At 36.6% G+C, this 22,500-nt stretch overlaps 3 protein-coding genes across 4 annotated transcripts; all 3 read right to left on the minus strand.

Annotated features, from left to right (window-relative positions):
- Positions 1-5,572: 5,572 nt before the first annotated feature.
- Positions 5,573-8,568, minus strand: LOC117112054. Of its 2 annotated transcripts, XM_033255111.1 has the most exons (4): positions 8,190-8,568; positions 7,443-7,660; positions 6,925-6,981; positions 5,573-6,350 (listed from the first exon to the last, which is right to left on the minus strand). In XM_033255111.1, the coding sequence occupies exons 1-4, from the start codon at positions 8,242-8,244 to the stop codon at positions 6,159-6,161; spliced, it is 522 nt and encodes a 173-aa protein (XP_033111002.1). In that variant the 5' UTR covers positions 8,245-8,568; the 3' UTR covers positions 5,573-6,158. The 2 variants fall into 2 exon arrangements, with proteins under 2 accessions (XP_033111002.1, XP_033111001.1); XM_033255110.1 differs by having other exon boundaries at positions 7,443-8,568.
- Positions 8,569-15,934: 7,366 nt separating this feature from the next.
- Positions 15,935-16,399, minus strand: LOC117112065. The gene has a single exon (XM_033255121.1). The coding sequence runs from the start codon at positions 16,397-16,399 to the stop codon at positions 15,935-15,937; it is 465 nt and encodes a 154-aa protein (XP_033111012.1).
- Positions 16,400-20,936: 4,537 nt separating this feature from the next.
- On the minus strand, positions 20,937-21,845 carry LOC117112041 (52 kDa repressor of the inhibitor of the protein kinase-like). The gene is made up of 2 exons (XM_033255094.1): positions 21,581-21,845; positions 20,937-21,216 (listed from the first exon to the last, which is right to left on the minus strand). The coding sequence occupies exons 1-2, from the start codon at positions 21,732-21,734 to the stop codon at positions 20,999-21,001; spliced, it is 372 nt and encodes a 123-aa protein (XP_033110985.1). The 5' UTR covers positions 21,735-21,845; the 3' UTR covers positions 20,937-20,998.
- Between the last annotated feature and the right edge of the window lie 655 nt (positions 21,846-22,500).

Genomic DNA, 22,500 nt, shown 5'->3' on the forward strand with positions numbered 1-22,500 from the left:
AGCACCAATATTGGCATGTGTAACGTCAGCAATAATAAAAATCCACTGGAAAGTCCGGCGTAGCCCAATATTTATTGAATTGCAGCGACGTACCTCCCTGTACCCCAAATGCTGTCGGTCGGATAGGAGAGATTTAACATCCTGGGAGAGTTGGTTAATTTGTGGAAGTAATGACCCAGTGTCTATGGAGGGCTGTTGGTGAACTGTTGCAACAGTCTGTTGGGTTGATACTTCCATAAGCGTATCAACTAGTTTTGCGAGGCCAGCTGCATCCAAATCATCTTTGGATGGTGCCAAGATAAGTTGCACGTTCGTTGGCAAGCGTTGTAAAAACAATTGTTTCATTACCTGTTGTTCCAACTCTCGATCTCCTAACAGTTGGTACATTTTCCTTAACAATTGGGATGGCTTCCTATCTCCCAGTTCCTCGGATGTGAGCAGCTGACTCAAACGTTTATGCTCAGAGTCGGATGTCCGCCTTATGAATTCAGTCTTTAATTGGACATATGGGCCCACTGCAGGAGTGTTCATTAGTAGATCTCTAACCTCTGCTGCGATCTGTGGCTGTAAAGAGCCAACGACATGGGCATATTTCATAGCATCAACAGTAATGTTACTGGTGATAAACTGCGCTTCTACCTGTGTAAACCAAAGTGCTGGGTGGTTCGGCCAATATGGTGATAATTTCAGGCTTACCGCTGATGTTGTTGCCATGGTTACAGTTGGTGCTACTACCTGTTGAGGTGCAGCAGGTGGTGCAATCAGTATATTTTTTACTGTTCATTGTTCATCGTGCAGCTTTTGCACCTTCAAAATCATATCATATATTATCATATCATATATTATCATATCATATATTATCGGAAGTGTTTCAAATATATCTTCCAATCTTTCCCCACCATAATGCAATGTTTAGTTAAATGCCTCAGGTCTACCAGGTAGTTGGTATTGTTTTGATTTCGTTTATAGAAGTGAAAACGCTCTGAAATTACTAGATGTTTTGGTGAAAAATGCTTATTGAGTAGTTCACATAACTCCTCATACGTTTTATTTTTGGGTATGTCGGGCGTGCACAGATCTTTTAATATGCTGTACGTCTTTGCGCTGATCACTGTCAGTAGCGTAGCAACACGTTTTTCAGGGTCGATGTCATTTGCATCAACAAAGGATTCTAGCCTCTCGGCGTAAGAGTTCCAATCCTCTGTATTATCGTAGGCTTCTAGATGTCTGATAGTCGGCATATTGATCTCCTAGTATACTTATAATTTTACCTTTATACTCGTCGCCAATTTGTAGTGTATGGTGAACTCAATAAAGTATGTATGAATGTAAACTTTCACGTGTATATGAACAACACAACTATACAGCAATCTACCATTTTCTAGAATCGTTTATTTTTTACTATAGGTGGCGCTGTACATAGAAATGTACAGTTAAGAATAGTTTATATGTGCGGTGTGGGTACTGTATTAAAACTGAAGATAACGATAATATATTACAATTTTCCATAACGACAACATCTGACCTATACATTTAGTATCTTCACGTTTATTAAGATGACATGAATGATGTTCTGCCCACGACGGTCACATTGTTTCAGATGTTTCATCCAACCATTTAAGTTCATCCTTAATGATAGCATCCATATTGTTATTTGAAGCAAAATATGGCTATCGGGAACGTTAGGCCTCAATAGTTTTTTGGTTGTTAGAAATGCTGGCGCAATATTGGTGTAAGAACTTGGAAGTTCCCTGTGTCTAGTTGAATCCTTTGTGATTGTAGGGTGCTCAATATACAGTAAGTATCTGGATTTTCTTCACTTATGGCAAGCAACACTAAAACCAGTTCCATTGAAATCTTCTGTTGCATTGTTAGCTTTTTATTGTTCGTTTAACCCTTTCACTGCTGTAGGTATATGCACCCCCTGTGCTGGGACTTATTTTAACGAAAAAAGTTAATTTTTAAAATAATTCCAAAAAAAATACTAAAAGAGGTTATTTCGAAATTCTTTTTGTGTTGGGGGCGAGCAATAGGTTGGCCTACGCGAGGAACATTGATATTTGGTATTTTGCATAATTAGGTAGTCATGTGACCTCAAAGTTGCCATTTTGAATTTCTGTTTTTTCTCAAATTTTAATAAAAAACTCAATTTTTCTCAATGAAATTTTTATGGAATGTTTTTTTTTTTACTTTATAATGATGCAGACACACAAGATGAATAAAAACAAAAACAAAAATGAGTTAGTTTGATCGTTTTATTCCAAAACCGCAAATAATCAAAGTTTTTCTTCAAAATTGTGAAAATATAAAATTTTGCAGAAAATCACTGTTAGATGTACTTTTTGCCATACGTTTTTATTTATGCTTTATATAATCCAGGTTATAAATATAAATGCATCGTTGCAAACATCATACGGTTACTTTATTTTAGAACTATAAAAATTAGCCTGTTCTATTGTGTGAAATGTGGAAAGGAAATCTGCGGACAAGGCATTGCCACCTTGACCCTGTGCAGGGCCTCCCAAGTTGAGAGAATCATCGTTTTCGTCCTTAGACTCACTGTCGTCACTATCATAGTCGACTGGGGGGAAAAGAAATGCAAGAATCATCCAATTCAAAGTTATCTTCACTATCCGTATCTGCAAAGATCTGGTCCATAGCTTCGTCGACATTGTACCGTCTGTTTTGAGGCCGTGCACCCGCCATTTTGCGCCTAACCACTCGAAAACACTTTTTTCCAATAAAAGGTTAATTATAGTTCATAGAAAAAAACTATAGAGGGCGCAGAACCTCTTCCTGATTTTTAACAATATTTTTTCTACATACCCGGTAGTACCGGGTACGCGCAATTCAACAATATGTGTTTATACCCGGTATTACCGGGTACACGCAGTGAAAGGGTTAAATTATCAAATTGACAGGTGGCAATCTTGTGGGATACACTGCACCAGTAATATCACATATATGTCGAATGTAGTTTTCTTCATTGTTGTAATTCTTGATACCATTTAACTTCATCAATTGACACAAGTCATGTACTACGGGGCCTCTAACATCATCTGCTAATAGCTAATAGCTAATTGCGAGTGGTGTATGGTCCACAAATTATCATATCCAGTAGAAGCAGTCCAAAGAGTTTGTAGATGTTTGGCGGCAGCTGTCATCATTGAATACACCTTGAAAATGAGGTTCGCTTTCAAAAAAATTATCTCGCCGACATATACTTCCAGTTTTTGCAAGAATAAGTATTTCATCATCTGGCTTCTGACTGGCTTTTGCTAGACTACCTTTCCGGAAACTCAAGTAGACATGTCCTTTATCATCAACTTCATCATATAAGCCACATGATTCTATAAGTTTATTCTTAAATCGGGTTCTATTAAGTTTCTTCTTTGAATTTATACTGTTGTTAGAATCAAGTTCAGCTACTCCGTCACAATACCTGTTATAAAATTGAGATAGCATGAAAACGGGTTCAACCATACTGTATTCTATTCAATGTCGTTTAAGGTTAATGCACTTTCCTCTGCATGTTTTGTTATCTGCTTAGTTGCAGCTTTTCCTGAGTTCTTATCTCCTTGAACTACTTCTCCTGGACATGAAGGGTTGGATTCTGGGTCACAGAAAAAAAATGTGGTTTTAGCTTTTTCGGTGAGTGAAGTGTCTAGTGATGATCTGGTCCTTTTTGATGGAACTGAATTCCCCGCTATTGCTTTTTGTTTATGCTTTAAACAAGATTGTAGATTTTTTTTTTTAACTGAAACATGGTACTTTGGATTATTATTTATAAATGTTGCCACAAAATCTTCTTCGTTGGTAAGTGCATTCAAGTTAAACTCTTCCATTCTTTTTGGCATAAAACCCGTATCATGAAATGAGGGAATGCAAACTCTTTGATCCATGTTTTGATGATGTGTTACTATTATATATGTTTTTGGTTCAGTTAATTGTTCGGGTGTTTCACTTCCACAGAAAAACACTTGGACTAGTCAACTTTGCATTCTTTGCATCCATCTGTATCATCAAGTGTTACAAACTCGACCTGTTTCTTTAAGACATTCATTAAGCCTGAGAAATGATGAGCCAGCTTGTGCTGTTGATAAAATATCATATAAATATCATATTTTTGGTTTATTTATGATCATAATCATCAATCATCATCATACTTATCACCACCACCACCACCATCATCATCATAATCATTACTATCATCATCATTATGGTCATCATGAACAACTACTTAATCTTTATTTATTTATTTTTATTACGGTATTTAAAAAAACATACAAAACGGTAGCAAGCAGCTAAAAATGTTTGTATTACAATTGATAAAAAAATATTAAAACGAATCTAATAATTTAAGTTATAATAAAATACATTGCACACTCAATTAGTTTAAAAAATACTTCAATTCATATTTATACCTATATATATACAAATTAAATTAAATAATAAGATTAATAGGAATAGGAATATATATATATACAAATTTAAATAAAGAAAAATGTGTTATATTGTATTACATAACTGTTGATTAATAATTTAATAATATTAAATTAAGAAATAATAATTAAACTACTATGACAGATAATTATGCTGATTGGATAAAAAATGTCCCTACACGTACAGGCCATATTTTTTTTCTGGAGTGCAGGCCTAGTCTCTGCATAGGCCTAGGCCTACTAACTCATTCTAACCTTCAAAACATAGCCTCTTCTGCTTAGGTACTGCAGCTTACATGCCTTTCTGGAGTGCTGAATAAAACTAGACAATATTCTATAACAGCCTTAAATTATATTTCCATATCAATCATGTATCTATTGCTCATTCCTTGTAGGCCTATTATTATTAGAATTGTAGTAAGATAACTTGTACTGTAACTTAATATACCACATGTAGTGAAGAGAAGAAATCACATGCTGTCTGTCTTCACAGTTGAAGGTTATTGCTTTGTAATTGGGCCAAAGTTTTATTTGTTGTTTATTTGTCTTGCTTGTGATTTTTGCCTTTATTTGAATTGTTTGACTTAAAATAACTGTATATTTTGGCTTAGAGTTATCCAAACATATTCCTTTGTTCAATAATAGACCAAATCAGGCAATATAAATTGATTCATGTTTATATTAAAATTACATTTGCATTTGTATAGAAAATATATGTTTAATGAAATATCTCAATTAGCATTCATTTTTAAGCACAAATTTGCATTAGAACAAATGTAAATATATGTCTTCTAAACATTTTGACACCAAAATCATCTGAATAGACCAAGGCATTGCTGAGATATGGCTGTTTTGTGCTTTTTCAAAGGAGTTATTAAAAATTGAGGTCGATGGTCACCAAGGTCTAATCAGATTTCCAATAATTTGGGTTTTGTACCCCCATATCATGTTCTATCACCATGGCGAAAAAGAAATTTGTATTCATTAAAATAAACATGTCAAGGACTAATATCAAACTTTATTATTCAGAAATATGACATTTCCATTTTTGCCCAATAAGATTTTAAAGAAATTCTCAGTAAGATTAGTTTTCATGGAAAAACTTGTATTAGAGCAAATATAAATGCATGTCTTCTGAACAATTTGACACCAAAATAATTTCTCTAGGACCAAGCATTGTAGAGATATGACCATTTAAAAGTTTTGACCAAAAACATGATTTTTAAGAAAAAACACAATAAGAATTGGGTTTTATGCGAAAAGTTGTATTAGAGTAAATATAAATGTGTGTGTTCTGAGCGATTTGGCACCACAATTATTTCAAAAGACTGAAGCATTACAGAGATATGGCAATTTTATGTTTTTCAATTAAAAAAAAGATAAAAATTGAGGTCAAAGGTCACAGAGGTCGAATAAGATTTCCAGTAACTTGGTTTTGGTATCCCCACATCATGCCCTATCACCATGCAAAAGGGCATGTATCCACTGCTGTAACAACCCATCAATAGCCTATTCTAAATCACTGCTCACTTTACTGTATATTTCACGTTTTTCTGAGGTTATTTTACTTGGCACATTATAATTATCTACACAACATCTCTAAACGTTAAATATGCTCTCATGGCTCTCAAGGATGCACTCTCTCATTTTTCCTTCGATTGACACAACTTTCGAAGAACTTCCATACCCATCTGCATTTTTCCTGGTATTTACAATCTAATACGGTACATAGTGCAATTTATAACACACATCCACCGCTTTAAAAAGAGATGGCTGCTGAATTACCTTATTTTCGATTATTATGAACTGGTCCGATGGATGTACTTTGCCTCCAAGTGCCAATATGAATGGTTGTCGGTGGGTTTCTGGATTTATGCTATCCACGTACGCTTGAACATTAATTATTTGCTGGAAATAAAAACAGGAAAACACAAATTTACATTTTGCCAAGTACAATTCTTGGGCCAAATAACAAAAAGTCCTTGTTTCCCATCTCCTCCCTCACCATTTTTTGAGCCCACTTAATTTTTTTTTTTTTTTTTGTTATTCTTAAAATTTTGGGGTTTTTTACATCCAAAATGCAAAATTTCAATTGCTGACATATTTTAAAGTTTAGAAATGCATTTAAACACAAAGACCATGATAACAGCAAGACAAGCAAAGACAAAACTAGTGACACATTTTTTACAACACATTTTGCTACTTAGAGAACATGCTTTGGCATATTTGACTTTAAATTAAGGATAATTTCTAACCTGTTGTAATGAAATGAGTTGAAAAATATAAATAAATAAAATAATTTTCTGCATAATAACAAGTCTCAAAACAAAGCAATGTAATCATGAATCATAACCATGTTCAGAATGTCCTTTCAATAAAATGTCAGATTTTATTTTAACTGTAGTCAAAGACACTAAGTCTGTGCTATCTGACAAGTCAAGCATTTCCTTCCAAAATGAGCACATCCTGATTCCATACTCACAAATTCATACATTCGATCAGCAGCTTCAGGATATGAAGATCTAAAGTCCTGGTCAATCTATGGATGTGAAAATGTAAGAGAATCAAAATGATGTAATTTCATATTATTAGGCCTATCATACTTATTGTGGTAACACAAATGTCTTCCAAATTTACCACTTAAAATTAAATATTTTCTACTTTCTATTCTAACACATTTCCAAATTAAGCCTATTATTCAATGTTAAAAGAAATATTTAATCGGACAATGACTCCTCATCGCCCTTTGCATTGGAGAGGCTTTTTCATAATACCAATTGTTGTAGGTACAGTAGCTAGTGTGTTAAAACATGCCATGAATTTTGTTATACTGTAGTATCTTTGATACTGATCATACTAAAATCTTTTAGAATTAAAACTGAATCCAAGGCATACATTTTTTCTATAAATCAATTTAGAATCTAAATTAAAAATCTAGTTGATGTAATAAATACACTCCGATAGCACTAAGGGTTATTTAAAGAGCGAAATCTTCCTTACCATATCGTTATCCAGAAGTCTTGGGAATTCTTTTAGTATATCTGAAACGGATCGCTGTTTATCCTTTATCCATTCTATTCGGTAGTTGAAAGTGGTCGTCATGAACTGCTGTACCTGATTTTTCGGTTCTAAGTTATCTTTCAACCATTGTACCTTCATATTAATATCGTCTGTAACTTCAACACTTTCAACTGCCAGTGACGGCTTAGGATCATTTGCTGCAGGAAAATAAAACATTGCTGCATAATTTACTTCAAATACTACAATTTTGAAAACACTAATAACAGCCAAAATCATTGTTATCCCTCCTCTTTGATCATTCCACAGCATTTCTTGCTACTGTAAACTCTCTAAACAACTTTATTCACCTTACTTAAACTCAATTTTTGAATTTCCAACCATGAGACTCATTTTGTGGCGAGACCTCACATTTTTGTTTGAAGCATCATATTGTAAACTATTAAATGTGGATAATGGAATATTTTGAAGCCTTTTTTCTCTTATTTATATCATAGGCCTATTTTGACATAAAGCATAGGTCAGGGTGCTTGGCCTAGAGCGGCCACACCTTGGGGCCTGTGAGGAGAAATAGTCCTATGGCCTACCTGCCTCACATGTGCATCCGGCCTATGCCAGCCGTAGATAGGGGAAGTATACTGGAGGGCACATTAGGCACAATACTCAAATAAGAATACTAAAAGAGGTTAATTGCTTGGGAAAGATATAATTATAAACTTTAGTTCTTACCATTAAACGTTTCTTTTAACGATTCAAAGCCCCATTCTTCGAGCAAAGCGTCCATTGTTGGTTCCGATCGACACGCCGTGTCTGTGTGATACCTTGCCAGTTGGTTGGAAGTTTTCTGTCATGTGGTCCAAACTCTACCCACTTTTTGAGCTATTGCAGTGCATGCATCATTTTTACCCAATTTTGGACGATTGCATATCAACTTGAGGTAATAACCATTAAATGGGTATATTTCTCCTAACGACAAGCATTGTGCCAGTGTTGGTCACATTGATTATTTGCCCAACTACTATTTTTATCGACATATTGGGTGAAAATTTACCAATAAAAGGATGATCTCATTTTACTCTGTCAATTTTTCCCGGCATTTTTTACAGTGTAGGCAAACAAATGTTAATTGAATATATTTTGATTTCTTTTTACTCGTTGACTCGTCAAGTCTAAAAAATACCTGTGTTCTTCTTTGATCTGTTAGTAACAAATAATGTGTGTCATTAGCACACTCATGCCTATGATGGTGATAATAATAATAATAATAATAGTAATGATAACAAAAAGCCGAGGCTAGTTGGTCTCGTGTTAATCTAGGCGACTTGAGGTAGACTTTCTTCATAAAGGCTTATACGAATAGATGTCTTGTTGTGAAGCAGGAAATCAATTTGCCCCTCCCAGTACCGCCTGATCGACGGAAAATTTTACCAATACCTAGATTTTGTTTATATTGGGAAAAGGCTCTTATTTAAACGGGGCGCAATACGAAAATGTTCTAATTTGGATGGGTGCTTATTCAGACCGGATGCTTTTCTATATCATTATATTTTTGGCAATTTTGACGATTTGTTTTGGTCCAGGTGAGCATAAGCAGCACACCTAAATGTGGCCAATTTCATCATTCTTCAAATAAATTGACTTCCGTTAGTACCACATTATCGTATGATAAAAGGCTTAATAACAAAATGGATTAAAATAAAATACAATATATCTGAAATAGCTGTCGCCGCCTGCCTGCAACGGCTTCTGAAAAGAGACTGACGTCCTAGACAATACACCCCTAGTGCCTCCAAGGCAATGGGACTTAACAAAGCAATTGAATCCTTTGTATCCTGTTGGCAATAATTATTTTGTACATGTTTATTTAAGAGTTAGTTTAGTGTTTTTTAAGTAGTTGGTGGTTAAGTAGGATCATACTTTTGAGGGTTTTGGGTGGGTGGGGTTTTGGGGTGAGGCAACCCTACCCTACCCTGGGGCATTTGCATGCGAATTTTATAATTTCTAGACGCCAAAAAATAAATTTTGGAGGTGTTTTGAGCGATCAATTATTTATTTTTCTTTCCTTCTTTCTTTATTATTACTTTTTTAAACTTTCCAAAAGGGGAGCCGTGGCCGGCCTGGGCTCACTCTAAATCCGTCCCTGGGATGGAGTTTTGACGGAGGGACGGGGTTATGCAGGACATGTGAATTTGTACGCGCTCTTTAGTAGCGCGCTGGCATAAATTGATAAAACTGCTCTAAAAAAAAAACCTGAAAACACCCTTTTTTACAGTCTTTTCTACCATAACTTTGGAACTGCTCATCAGATCAATTTCCTCCTTTTTTTTTATATAAAAGATCTATTTTTCATCTTTCTAATGAGATGAAATAACCGAATTACCAACTGATTGGTTGGGTGGTGGTTGGATATTAAGAACATATTTTGGGAGATTAATTTCGTAGAAAGCTATTTGCGGTAAGCCGTGATATGCTCTGTACTGGGTGCTCTTGTTTGTTATTGTAATTGAACTAAGAATGAGTTATAGTCATTGTAACAGTAATTTGTTGTTCCACATTTATAGTGGAATTAAGGGACGTTTATTTGAGTATACACTATTTTTGCGTGTCTATTTTGAAACTAGGGTTATCCATCCTTGTTGTTTGCAAATTTCCTTTTTTTTTCTTCAGACATATTATTTTGAGTACCTCTAAGACCAAAAACACTGCAGTTTTTATGCCCCTATTTTTCGTTTTGGAATTTCTTTTAGCCTAGAATAACTCACTAATAACAAGAACATCGGCATAGCTTCCAACTGTCCCGCTTTCGGAGGGATTGTCCCGATTTTTAGAGTCCTTTCCCGTCCCGCCTAAACCCCGAATTGTCTCGCTTTTCAACTTTTATATATAAAAAATAATCACAATAGTACCAGGACTAAACTCACGACGGATACTCTGACAGACGACGAGCCGTGTTAATATAGTGATTAATAGCGATACGAAAGATATATTTATTAGTTTAAATAATTCATGTGTTTGTTTATTTTATGTTTTTTTTTTCTTATTGTTATTATACTTGGTTGATATTGTATACAAATATGTAAATATATATATGTATATATAATATATATAATACAGACGCCAAAAAATAAATTTTGGAGGTGTTTTGAGCGATCAATTATTTATTTTTCTTTCCTTCTTTCTTTATTATTACTTTTTTAAACTTTCCAAAAGGGAGCTGTGGCAATAACCATTTAAACCAACTGACCAATCTCAATCACAGTAATCCGAATTATATCATCTGAAAACTTACAGTATTTAAAAACATTATTTTCAAGTCAAGACGAAAGATTTGGTCGTAGAGTAAAACACTTTAGGTTTTAAGACTAATTACTTGAAATTGAGGTTCTTGTTTTCCGATTGTTGAATCTAAAAACTTCTCAAGGTAACCACCCGCCCGAGGTCTTGCTTCGAGAGACTCGATGCTCAACAGGCACCTGATCAACTGAGCTTTTGCCATTGGTAGAATTAAGTCATTTCGCTGTAGTGTCAAGCTCAGTTGCTCTATTTCTGTGAACATATCAGCCAGAAAATGACTGAATGCAGCAAACATAATGGTTTCTATTTCTTTTTTTATCTATAAAGAAGGATATGGATTATTAAGTCAGCATTCTAACTCATACACATCACGCACATGCCGACACTTTATGTTGCACCACATATTTTTACACTGGCCCTATGATATCGTTCAACCTGTAAACTGACACCTGGTTCGGAATTTAGATTGTCAATAATAAAACATAACAATTCCTTTCTTCAGCTATGAACAACCCTTCCAAAAACCTAATGAGTTATCTTGTTTACAATGCATTAAAATGAGGAAATCTTTAATAACCAGAAGTAATAAATCCCGCACCTTTCTTGCCCTTCCTTGAATATCTGCCGAGTTATGTGTAGCAGCAAGTGCTCCATGTGAATGTGAATTGCCCCATACTGGCCAGCATTTGTGGGATCTTCTGGGCTTCTGATAAATGCTATGAGTGCTCGTGTCACATGCGCAATCAATCTTGTTCTTTCACATTACCTGGATTAACCACAGTAATCCCTAGCTCTTTTCCGATATTTTTCAACTCCCTTCTCGACTTAGGGCTGAAATGGTTCGTTATCCACACTAAATATAGCAAGTCATAAACTTTGGTTACTATCGGCTGTTTTCTTAGTCCGGAAAGTAATGCCAACTCCAGTCTTATGAAAGAAAAGGAGATATAAATATTGGAATTTCTATAAATTACACCTTATTTATTATTTTTTTTTAAGCGAGCAGACACCCGGCTGGGGGCGGCGACCTTTAAGTATAAGAAAAGGAAACTGTGTAAAGACATCGAGGCCTTTATAGGCCCTACGTAATACATTTTATACTTTATTTTTAAGAGTATAATGTAAACTAATACCTGTGAGGCATGCAATGAATTGGTAAAACATGCTCCCCGGAACTCTCTTTGAGGTGAGTAATTACTCCACCATGATTTCCAAGATTGACATTGGCCCCATCTGCTCCAAAACCAACAAGTTTTGAAAGCCAATTTTCACATTTCAAATTAGAAAACACATTCTTGACTGCAGAAAACACTCCTTGAAAAATATAAAGGATACTGTGAAACAAGGAGACACCTGTTGGCCAAATATACATAACTGTTACTGAACTATGGCTATTACCGGAGGACGCCACTCCCTAACTATGATTTACCGTGTTTGAAGAATAGTATAACATGAAATAAACACAAAGGCTTCATGATAATAACATTTTTCAGCTTAGACATTTTTATATTATAAATATTATGTAAGAACAAATTTACCGGCTGTATTAGCATGTTCCAGTTCTACTTGGCCAACCAAACGATTTACCGGCAAACCATTCTCGACGAGTCTTACGTAAACGATCTCGCACTCCTTTACCGAAATATCAGTAGGGACTTTTCGATTGTGTGGACGTGGACCTGGTTCACGTCGACTAGTCATGCGTGTCAACGTAGTCAACTATACCTGTTGACTACAAATGAAAACCTTTTAGATTTCAGTTGACATGTAGCGCGCGCTAGGCAACCTTATTAAGCAGCTGTGTCATGGCGAACCTTCATCGACTTCGCGAAATTGTCGTCTTTGCATATTCTACAGTTGTCTTGGACGATGAGGAATTCATGTTTTTATACAATACAAATAAACCCAAAAGTGCCGAATTCAGGCACCGAGATTATCAGAAATTTGATCTAGACAAGTACAACAATGAGGAATGTAATGCATACTTCAGGGCGCATCCGGTGCGTCAACTGCGATGATGCAGATAGTTAACAGGCCTCCCCGGCTGGCCGCGCTCGCTGCAGTGCACGTTTGCATTGCATGCACACTGGCGTAAGCACGCTCATGAACTTCCACAGCCTTTCTTGTGTTTACAAAGGCAGTAGAAATTACATAACTGCCTGTGCATTAAAAAGCAAATAATACAGATTAATTCAACACAAGTTAGAAACTTCCCCCAGACTCTGTCTCTGCCTCAGTTGGACGAACTAGTGAAGGCAGCGTTGCCACTATATTTTCATCTTCCATCTTTAAACTTCACAAGCGAGCACGGCGTCCTAGATTTAGGACGACGGGAAAAACGAGGTGAACACGTTCTCGATTTTGGTAGTGGAGGAGGGAGACGACGTAACGCATGCGCAGTGCCTTAAAATGACCTCATCACGTAGCAGTCCACTATGTCGACGTGCAAATCTAAAAGTCCCTATTGTCACCATCAATCAAAATGCTGATGTATCGTTGTTTATCAATTTCTGTGGCAAGCTGTTCTTTCATATCATCGGCGATAGCTCCAATTAACTGTGCGCACATATTATTGTTTGCATAAGTTGGTGTAATTTCTGCTCCATTTTTGTAATGGAGAGTAACAAGCGGTCCAAATTTAGTAAAGGGCAATTCCTCTTTTGCAATAAAATATGCAATGTTAACCTTCTTTTTTACTTCTTGTACCATAGCACTTTGGCCATGTAGAAAAGCACGCTTTAATTGCGATGGTCGTTTCCCTTGCTGACGTAACCAGATGTCCCGATTACGTTTATGCGTTTTAGATCGTGAGTGTAGAGTTAACGTTTCACGTTTAAATCTACCAGTAATCCTTACGGCAAGACTGTTTTTTCTGTTCCTTTCGAATGACCAACTTTCTTGCAATAGGCGCACCACATCATGTTGCTTGTTTTGGAATATCTTAGAAATGAGAATTCCTTCAGCCACTTGATTTGGAATTGGTACTTTTTGCCCATCTTTGTTTTCCCCTTTTTAGTTAGACCCTGCTCCTTGTCTATCGCTTCCTCTTCTTCTATCTTCTCCTCCTCCACTAGGCATATCTCATCTGTTTCTACATCATCTACTGCTTGGCCTACATCTCCTACTACTTCCTCTTCTTCCGAATCAACTTTCTCTTGATGTTCTATCAATTCGTGTTCGTCAGAAGATGAAATGGACACCAGGGAAGCACATTCTGAAGAATCATCAGAGTCGTTAATAGGTGTAGCCGCAGACTTTGGCTTAAAAAAGTCAGATATTTTTTTGCTCATCTTTCTACTCAGTCTTAATTCTGTAAACAGCAATGGGATTATGAACTACGATGGATGGACATGACAATTCAAGATTAAAAGTTGGGAATTCCAATGGAATTCTCATATTATTCCAGTGGCGTTTTCATCTTTTGGACATTCTAATGTAATTTTTCATCTCGTAGAAATTCCATTGGAATTTCCATGTCGTGGCAGAGGTAACACGAGCGCGCTGCGTGCACCATCGTTCCTCTAATCACATTGCTGGGTAATGATTATTATTATTATTATTATTATTATTATTATTATTATTATTATTATTTATTGTTATTATTATTATTATTATTATTATTATTGTTGTTGTTGTTGTTTTGTATAATCTATTGACATGTATTATAATTATAGATGTTATTATTACTACTTCTACTACTAATGACCACATGCAGCATAGGCTTATTTAAAATACCGCTTGGTTGTAAATGTATTGTTGTTGTCAAGGGGATTTCTCACTCGTTGCTGCACTGTTCATGCCTCATTGACTCTGGTACAATGAATTGGATCATAGAGCAAAGTGGACGTTTCTGGCGTACGATCCGTTCTTTTCTTCAATGCTACTCCGTGGTAATACTAGCAGTATGTTTAATATATCATTCATGCTACAAGTTACATAAAACAAATTGTTTATCATCATGCTGAAATCGATTTAAATTTATTTGAATCAATACATCAGTAGCCTATATTGTAAGTTGTAACCAGGGAGTTATAACGACCCTGTTGTAAATACAGTAATAACAAAATGAAATACTGGAGCTCGTCCCGGCAGTGCTGGAAAAATATGTCATTTTTTTATATGGGGATCAAACATCCTAGCTATGACAAAAATAACATAAATACGACTCAATCAATCTATATTTTGTGTTTTTATTGTTTCATCGTATAATAATTATTCTTTTCATTTTTTAAAAAGAATTATTGTCTTGAATGTTCAACCAGTGTTTTAATGAAGACTAAAGTTCGGGTGAATGCCATATGATCGTATTTGCATCGTATAATTATTGGCAAATCAACCGCAGTTAAACCACGATCAACCACGATTCACGCTACCATGAACCACAGGCACAACAACACATTACTCCGTCATACTTCAACAGTAGAGCTCTTTGTGATTGGTTGACACAATACTCAACCTACCAATCACAGCAACGTAAATGCAATCACCAAACAACTCTGTGACTGTACTCAGTAGCTTGCTTTGCATGCATGAATGGGTTTCCAAGATGTGGGCATGAATGCAAGACAGTATTGCGGCGTACTATTGAAGGTTTCACTCCAAAAATTGGGAGGAAAAATTGTTTTTACACGGATTAAAAACTAGTCGCGCAAGCAAATGACCTTGTCACACTTCGCGCGACTAATAAAAATTCCCTGTCGCATTTACGAAAATCAGGTTGCAAATGCGACCAAATTACGCTTAATTTCAAGCCCTGGATAAGCTGCAGAACGGCAAGCCCTGTCCCATGTTGAATATCTGTCAAACCTTTTGAGTAAGTCAAAGTTTTCTATTACATTTACAGCCATGGTGCTGCAAATAGGCACTCACTCTTGCGTAAACCACGGCTGCGGTTAGTTCTAAACGAGGTGTGGTAATTCGTCTATTTAGTGGCATCACTCCAGCTTTGCCGGTCACAAATGAAACATTCACACCACCATCTCGGTATAATACTCGTAAATAGAAACACTGGCCATATCCGGCTTCCGACACATCCGAGAAATGATGAAGTTCTAGGGAAGCTACATTTGTACTATCAGGCTTGATACATCTATTTATCTGCAGTACTTCAAGTTTGTTGAGGTCGTTCCTCCACTTAGTCCATATTTAACCTTGAGATCATCTGGAACCGGGTCATCCCATCAGATTCCTTCTTTGCAGAGCCCTTGCAAAATTGATTTTCCAGTTAACATTACCGGTGCCAAGAAACCTAAAGGGTCATACACTGAACACACCATTGCTAGGATCCCTCTTCTGCTAACACTATGCTCATCCAAATCCATCTTGAAGTAAAAGGAGTCAGTTTCTACACACCAAAGTACTCCTAAAACTCGTTCTGTGGGTAGTTTGTCCCCTGGTTTTAACTGTTGAACTTCCTTTGCCCTCAGTTCTGCGGAAATTGATGAGATGACTTCCCTGTTATTGGATACCCATTTGTGAAGTAACAATCCTGCCTTATTACAAAACTTCACAGCAGAATCAACGAGCTTGATTGTCTCTTCCACAGTTGCCCGTGATGTTGGACCGTCATCCACGTAGAAATCTTTTCTGACATAATCCTGTGCTTCAGAACCGAACTCCTCGCCATCATCTGATGCACGCTTCATACCAAAATTTGCCACTCCGAGCGAACTCGTGGCTCAAACACATGTACCTTGGCTCTGTATTCAATCAATTTTTTCTCGGGATCACTACTTTCCCACCACAGAAAACGTAACAAGTCCCTATGCTCAGGTGCCACGTAAAATTGATTAAACATTCCTTTAATGTCACCTAATACAGCTACTGCCTCTTTTCTGAATCGAATCAGGAATCCAACTAAACCATTTGATAAATCAGGTCCTTGCATTAGGTGATCATTCAAGCAGGTACCATGGAAGGGTGCACTACAATCAAACACCACCCTTATCTTATTCTTCTTTGCATGATAAACGCCTGTATGTGGGAGATATTTGATCATACCGTGACGGAGATTAATTTCATTGCCTGGTACGGGTTCCGCATACTCCTTCAACATTCCTTCCTTAATCTTTGTTTTTATCAAATTTCTTCTTTACGGACTGTAGTCTTTTTTCTGTGAGGCATCTGTTGTTAGGAAGGGTCTTCACGTTGTTACGCAAGGGGAGTGGCATCTCGTAGTGTCCGTTGCTGATTACAGTCTCACAAGATCTTAATGAATTGTTGATCTTCCACAGATCGTCCTTGAGCCTCACTATTATACTCTGCAAAATCTAGGTGAAACATTGATTGAATGGTACCTATAGTTTCCTTTGCACTTGAGGCAGTATAGAAGCTTGTGGAATTTTCAACATCCTTATTTTTACAAACTGTTCCAATAATGCCCCATCCTAGTGATGTTTGTTGAGCATATGGCTCATCTTCACCTCCTGCTATGACATCTCTGGGTCGCACTGCTCTTGGTACATCATTCCCAACAAGAATAGCTACGGGAGCACCCTGCTGCAGAGCAGGAGTTTAAGATGATATCTTAGTAAGGTGTGGCCACTGAAGTGCCGTCATTGGAGTAGGGATCTGAGATCTTCTTGCCGGTATGCATTCCCTGCTAAATAGAACTGGTATCTTCATTTCTGTTTTTCTGTCGAAACTGGTTATGCGTAAATCTACAAATCGTTTGCAATCTATCTCAGTCGCTCCATGCATGGTTGAAAGTTTCATCTTTGTTGCTTGTCCTTTCAAATTCAAGTTTGCTGCTGCGTCATCACTTATGAAGCTTGTGTTGCTTTGAGGGTCTAGAATGCAATAGACCAACATCTCAGTGTTGGGATCTGAAGATGATGGCATCCAAACCGGAACAATCATTGAATTTTCATTACATCTGGTACTGCTACCACAGATGGTTGTACATTTCGAATCTGCAGTATCTTTCTCTTTGTTCATGGTATTCTTCTTTTCGAAATGAAGACAAGTCATATGGTTTTTTCCATTACAAGTTCTACAAGGCTTCTTAGACGAGCAATTGGTTATTAGATGTTCATACAAACCGCACCCAAAGCACAAATGTTTTTCCCTGAACAGGGCCTTTCTCTTATGCCTAGGAATTTTCATAAATAGTGTGCAAATATCGATCTCGTGGTCGGCATTGCAGTAAGCACAGGCCTTTGGCTTTTCACTAGTTTCTTTGGTTTGCTCTCAGCAGGCTTTGGATCGGGCATGAATATAGGGTTTGTCGCTATTTCTGCCTTTTTCTTTACGAATGCTGCAAAGCACTCAAAGTTTGGAAAGTCGTTGAATCTTTGACATTCGGCTTTCCATTTGTCCTGTAGTCCATAAGGTAGCTTCTGCCATAACTTTCTGTTTTCTTCTGCAAAGTCTAAGATGTCGAGTTCCTTTATCGTTTTCTTTGCAACGACAGCTTCGTTAAGGGCAACTGAGAATCTTCTCAGTGCGAGTGGGTCTCTGCCACAATCTGGGAACGACTTTAAACTTTGTCTATAAGCATTAGCAATTGTGGACTTGTTACCATACCTTAAGGTTAACTCACTTTTAGCCTCATTATATGCCTCTTTAGTCTGGAGTAAAACTTAAAGGTACCCTTTCACAAGGTCTTTTGGTTCTCCTGCCAAATGATTCACCAAGTGATTCAACTTTTCTTCTGGCGTGACAGTTTTTGCTTCAATTAATTTATTAAAGGAACTGAGCCAGGAAGGAAATTCTATGGGATTTTCCGAAAATGTTCCTACTTTAATCTCAGGTAATCTCATAGAGTTAATAAGTAGCTGTAATCCGTCATTATATGTTGTATTATCTCTTACAGCTGGTTTGTTTGGCATGCTGCCACGACAGCATTGTCTACAACAGCGGGTTCATCCGGTAAATTAGCTGCAACAGCATTGTCTATGACAGGTTTTACAGCCGGTTCATCTGACATGTTAGCCACGACAGCATTGTCCGCAACAGCGGGTTCATCGGGTAAATTAGCTGCAACAGCATTGTCTATGACAGGTTTTACAGCCGGTTCGTCTGGCGCTGCCTCTCTATGATCTAGATTGAGAACATATGTTGCTGTTTTAACTTGAAGGTCTTCGGACGGTAGGCCAGGTATCCTTTCATTTTCTATTAGCTCATTTTCTAACTCATTCCACACTGACCATCTTGCCTCCTAGTATTTCTTCTTCAAGCATCTATTTTTACTTTTCTAGCCGCACCCTCTCTTGGGCAACCTGCCTCTTGGCCTTAGCTATCGCCAAGTCAGCTCTGGCTTGGGCAGCATTTAATTCAACCTCTGGTAATCTAGTTCTACTACTTCCTGTCCTTGTACTTCCAAGCCTTTCGGACGCCATAGTTTAGAAGATAATCCGTTACTACTATTTTACCACTGAGATAAGTTTTCACTGTAGTTGGGGGTCGCACAACTCAACAAATGGTCTCAACGCTTTCTATGTTCTAAAGTGTTTATTCAACAATACTTGATAGATGAAGAAAGGTGAAAACTTATTTGCATCTCCAAGGTTCAACCCGAAGCTAAGCTTTATCCATCAATTTGAAACATAAACTTATCGAATTATCTGAGTCTGAGATTAAAGAGGAGAAAAACTGGCGAGACATCCATGCTCCACAGCAATTTCTGCGTTCGTGACATTGCCAGGAAATGTCAAAATGTATCCCAATCTTAAGGTAACGCGGTTGCCGTTACAGTACAAGCAACATGAATGTTAACGTAAGTACCATATTCTTATGCATCTCAAATTAATTTTCATAGTTCAAGATACAACAGCATGATGAACATATCTGCAAATTGTACAGAGGCCCTACAGTTTTACTGTATCAAAGCTAAACCGTATTTTACAACAAAGGTACATTCATTGTTTAAATGTACAGTAAACAACAATAACTGATAATAAAAAAAAAAAGGTAAAGTAATGTTTACTGTAATCATAAATAAAAAGTAAAATGTCATGCTATTATTTTTTTAAGCTGTTGGATGTACGAATAACAATAATGAATAATAAAGAGTTTAAAGCTGCATTCTGTCCAATAAATAAAAACATTTCTCAGAAATGATTAAATTTAGTAAAATTACCCGATTAGTGGTATGCTTATAAATCTTGCATGGTAAAAATTACAATATGTTCATTTTTTGTAAATTGGGCGGAATGCAGTTTTAAGGTATTCATTTTTCTTTGTACACAATGCTGTCACCAAGATTAACAAGAGCAGCACACACAGTTATTATTTTATTCATTGTAATTGGTATGGGGCCACTAAGAATTGTAAACCGATTTTTTATAAAACCAATTACCCGTTCAATGTGGATTCTTATTGATGCAATTTGGCGTGTGACTTCAACTTCCCTAGCTGGCAGTTGTTTTCTGCCCTTAGTGAAACTTGGAATTAAAAGTTCTACACCACATTTAGTAGCAAATTCATCAGCTAAAGTAAAACCCCCATCAGCTAATATTTGATCACCATAATGATGGAATTTACTATCAAGAAAACGTATTTTCTTACAATTTCCCCATCTGATACTCTACCGCCCCATACATTTGATAAAAATGAAATTGAACCATGGGGAGTACATGCAATACGAAATTTAATTGTGGAATGTTTTTTGTAATTGGAGTAAACTTGGAAACGGGCTTTCAAATGTGTAGGTCTTTCAATAAAAATCTCAGAACAGTCGATAATTCCAGTTAATCTAGGGAAATACTGCCTGAAAACATGTGGAAGAGTTTTTATACTAGCATCATGGTCTGGCCAATGTATCAAAAAGGATAATTTTATAAAAAGTAAATCAATCCACTTCCAAAATATTGCATGGACTGTAGACTTAATTGATCCAAACTGATCTGCCAAATTCTCAAATTGCACATTAAGTCTAAGTTTGGTAAGGGTCATAAAAAATCGGTCTTTGAAAGGCATAGCAAATTTTTGATTAGTTGGGAGTGATTGTTCTAGATTATTAAATTCTTTATCAAATACTCCTCTTTCAATGCCTGTATAATATTTAAATTTTGATTTGTTATCTTTGAATTTTTCATAACATAAAATCTTGGTTATTTTAAATTTTTCAGTGGCATCATTTCTTTCTTTCCGAAGACTATTAATTTCCTTTACATAATCAAACTCAAAGCCTAATGAGCAAGTTTGAGTCTGCACTTCAGTGGTAGTGGTTGTGGTTGGTGACTGCCTCCTGATGCCTCTTGTAGCTATGTTGCTAGTAGATAGCACTGCTTCACAAGGCACATTCATATCCAACCCAAGTTTTTGCTGTTTTTTCTTCTTGTTCTCTTTAACTGCCAATTTTTTTCCTTAGTTCGTTTAACCTTTGCCTGTTCTCTTTCTTTAGCAGAATTGTATCTTGCTATTTTATGTCTGTAAATCTCTTCATTTGTTGGGTTGAACTTAAAAATACTTGGGACACTATCTGGGTGATCTTGCTCAACCAGTCGTTTCATTGCTTTATCTGAAACAAAATTATAAGTGTAATAAATGTAGGTTGAAAAAGTTAAGTAAACTTTAAAATTAAAACAATGAACAAATGTGTGAGTGAATGAATGTTAATATAATCTCTTCTGTTTGAATTTCCTGTAAAATAAAAAGTAATGTAACAATACACAAACTTCCTTGACGCATGGTTTTCTTCGATTGATCGGCTAGGCCTAGCTAGGCCCTAAGTACAGTAGAGTACTCTAGACTACTACCGTAATAATTAATAAATGGATTGGAGCAAATGTTATTTCTATTCTAGCCGCTAGCCTACAGGCTATGTTAGTAGGCTATAGCCTAGACCTATGATGAAACACATAGAAACAAATCGGTTGACTCACCGGTAATAAAATATTTGGTGCACAAATAAACGTTCCTGCCTGTCGGGTTCCACCTCGAGCCATCAGCATTTTTTCGTCTGCATGCAGCAATCCATTTCTGTCTCAATACGGCATTGTTGTTGGGAAACCTAAAAAATCTTTGTTTATTTTTCATTCATGAGTTATTCGTACATCCAACAGCTTCGCAATATAAAGGCATGACGGAAATACAAGAAAGACCTTTCTAAAATACAAGAAAAACCAGTAGTACAGTAACCCTATCGTGTCAAACACGTTGTAAAGAATAGCAGTGTGCGTTCATACCGCGGGAATTTGTCCTGCAGTTGTCTTGCGCGTACTTAAAATTCTAATACACGGGGGTCAAGTCGGATCGGAGAATAGTAATAAGGCCTTGGCCTAGGGCGGCAGGCCCAGACCTCCTATATCTATACTACACTGTACTACTACTGAATACCCCTGGGCCTACTACTACGCCTAGTAGCTGGGCCTATACCTAGGCTTTTAAGTAAGAAGGCATCTAGGGCTAGAACTAACTAGCCTAGGATAGGAAGGGGAGGGGAGGGCCTACCTTCAAAGCCGAAGTCTTATTAACTGAGTACTTGACACACAAAAGTTTAGTTGTGGTCTCTAATTCATATCGTTTTATTAAATCCAATGCTGCTTCCACTGATTCGACATACAGTAGCCCAAATACTTGTTTTTTGAGCTTGAAATTTAATAATAATAATATGTCGTTCTTATATAGCGCTTAATGCCTTAACAAAGCCTCTAAGCGCTTCACATTATTACCCCGGTCATTGGATCAAACACATATGGATCACATTGAAACACTAAACGAAATTAAATTGTGTCCTCAAACAAAACACTTCATAACAACAAAATAATTATTGATCCCAACCAGGTTAGAACAATGTAATTAA

The sequence above is a fragment of the Anneissia japonica genome, unplaced genomic scaffold (assembly GCF_011630105.1).
Source record: "Anneissia japonica isolate Jap-2015-1 unplaced genomic scaffold, ASM1163010v1 scaffold699_len907043_cov185, whole genome shotgun sequence".
Classification (NCBI taxonomy): Eukaryota; Metazoa; Echinodermata; class Crinoidea; order Comatulida; family Comatulidae; genus Anneissia; species Anneissia japonica.

Coding starts and splice junctions, on each gene's coding strand:
- LOC117112054 (XM_033255110.1), bottom strand. CDS start 7,772: ATGCTGTGGAATGATCAAAGAGGAGGGATAACAATGATTTTGGCTGTT. Junction 6,982..7,442: donor GACTTCTGGATAACGATATG/GTAAGGAAGATT, acceptor TCACATCCATAG/ATTGACCAGGACTTTAGATC. Junction 6,351..6,924: donor CTGATCGAATGTATGAATTT/GTGAGTATGGAA, acceptor TTTTATTTCCAG/CAAATAATTAATGTTCAAGC.
- LOC117112065 (XM_033255121.1), bottom strand. CDS start 16,399: ATGAAGCGTGCATCAGATGATGGCGAGGAGTTCGGTTCTGAAGCACAG.
- LOC117112041 (XM_033255094.1), bottom strand. CDS start 21,734: ATGAAAAATAAACAAAGATTTTTTAGGTTTCCCAACAACAATGCCGTA. Junction 21,217..21,580: donor CACCAAATATTTTATTACCG/GTGAGTCAACCG, acceptor ATTTTGTTTCAG/ATAAAGCAATGAAACGACTG.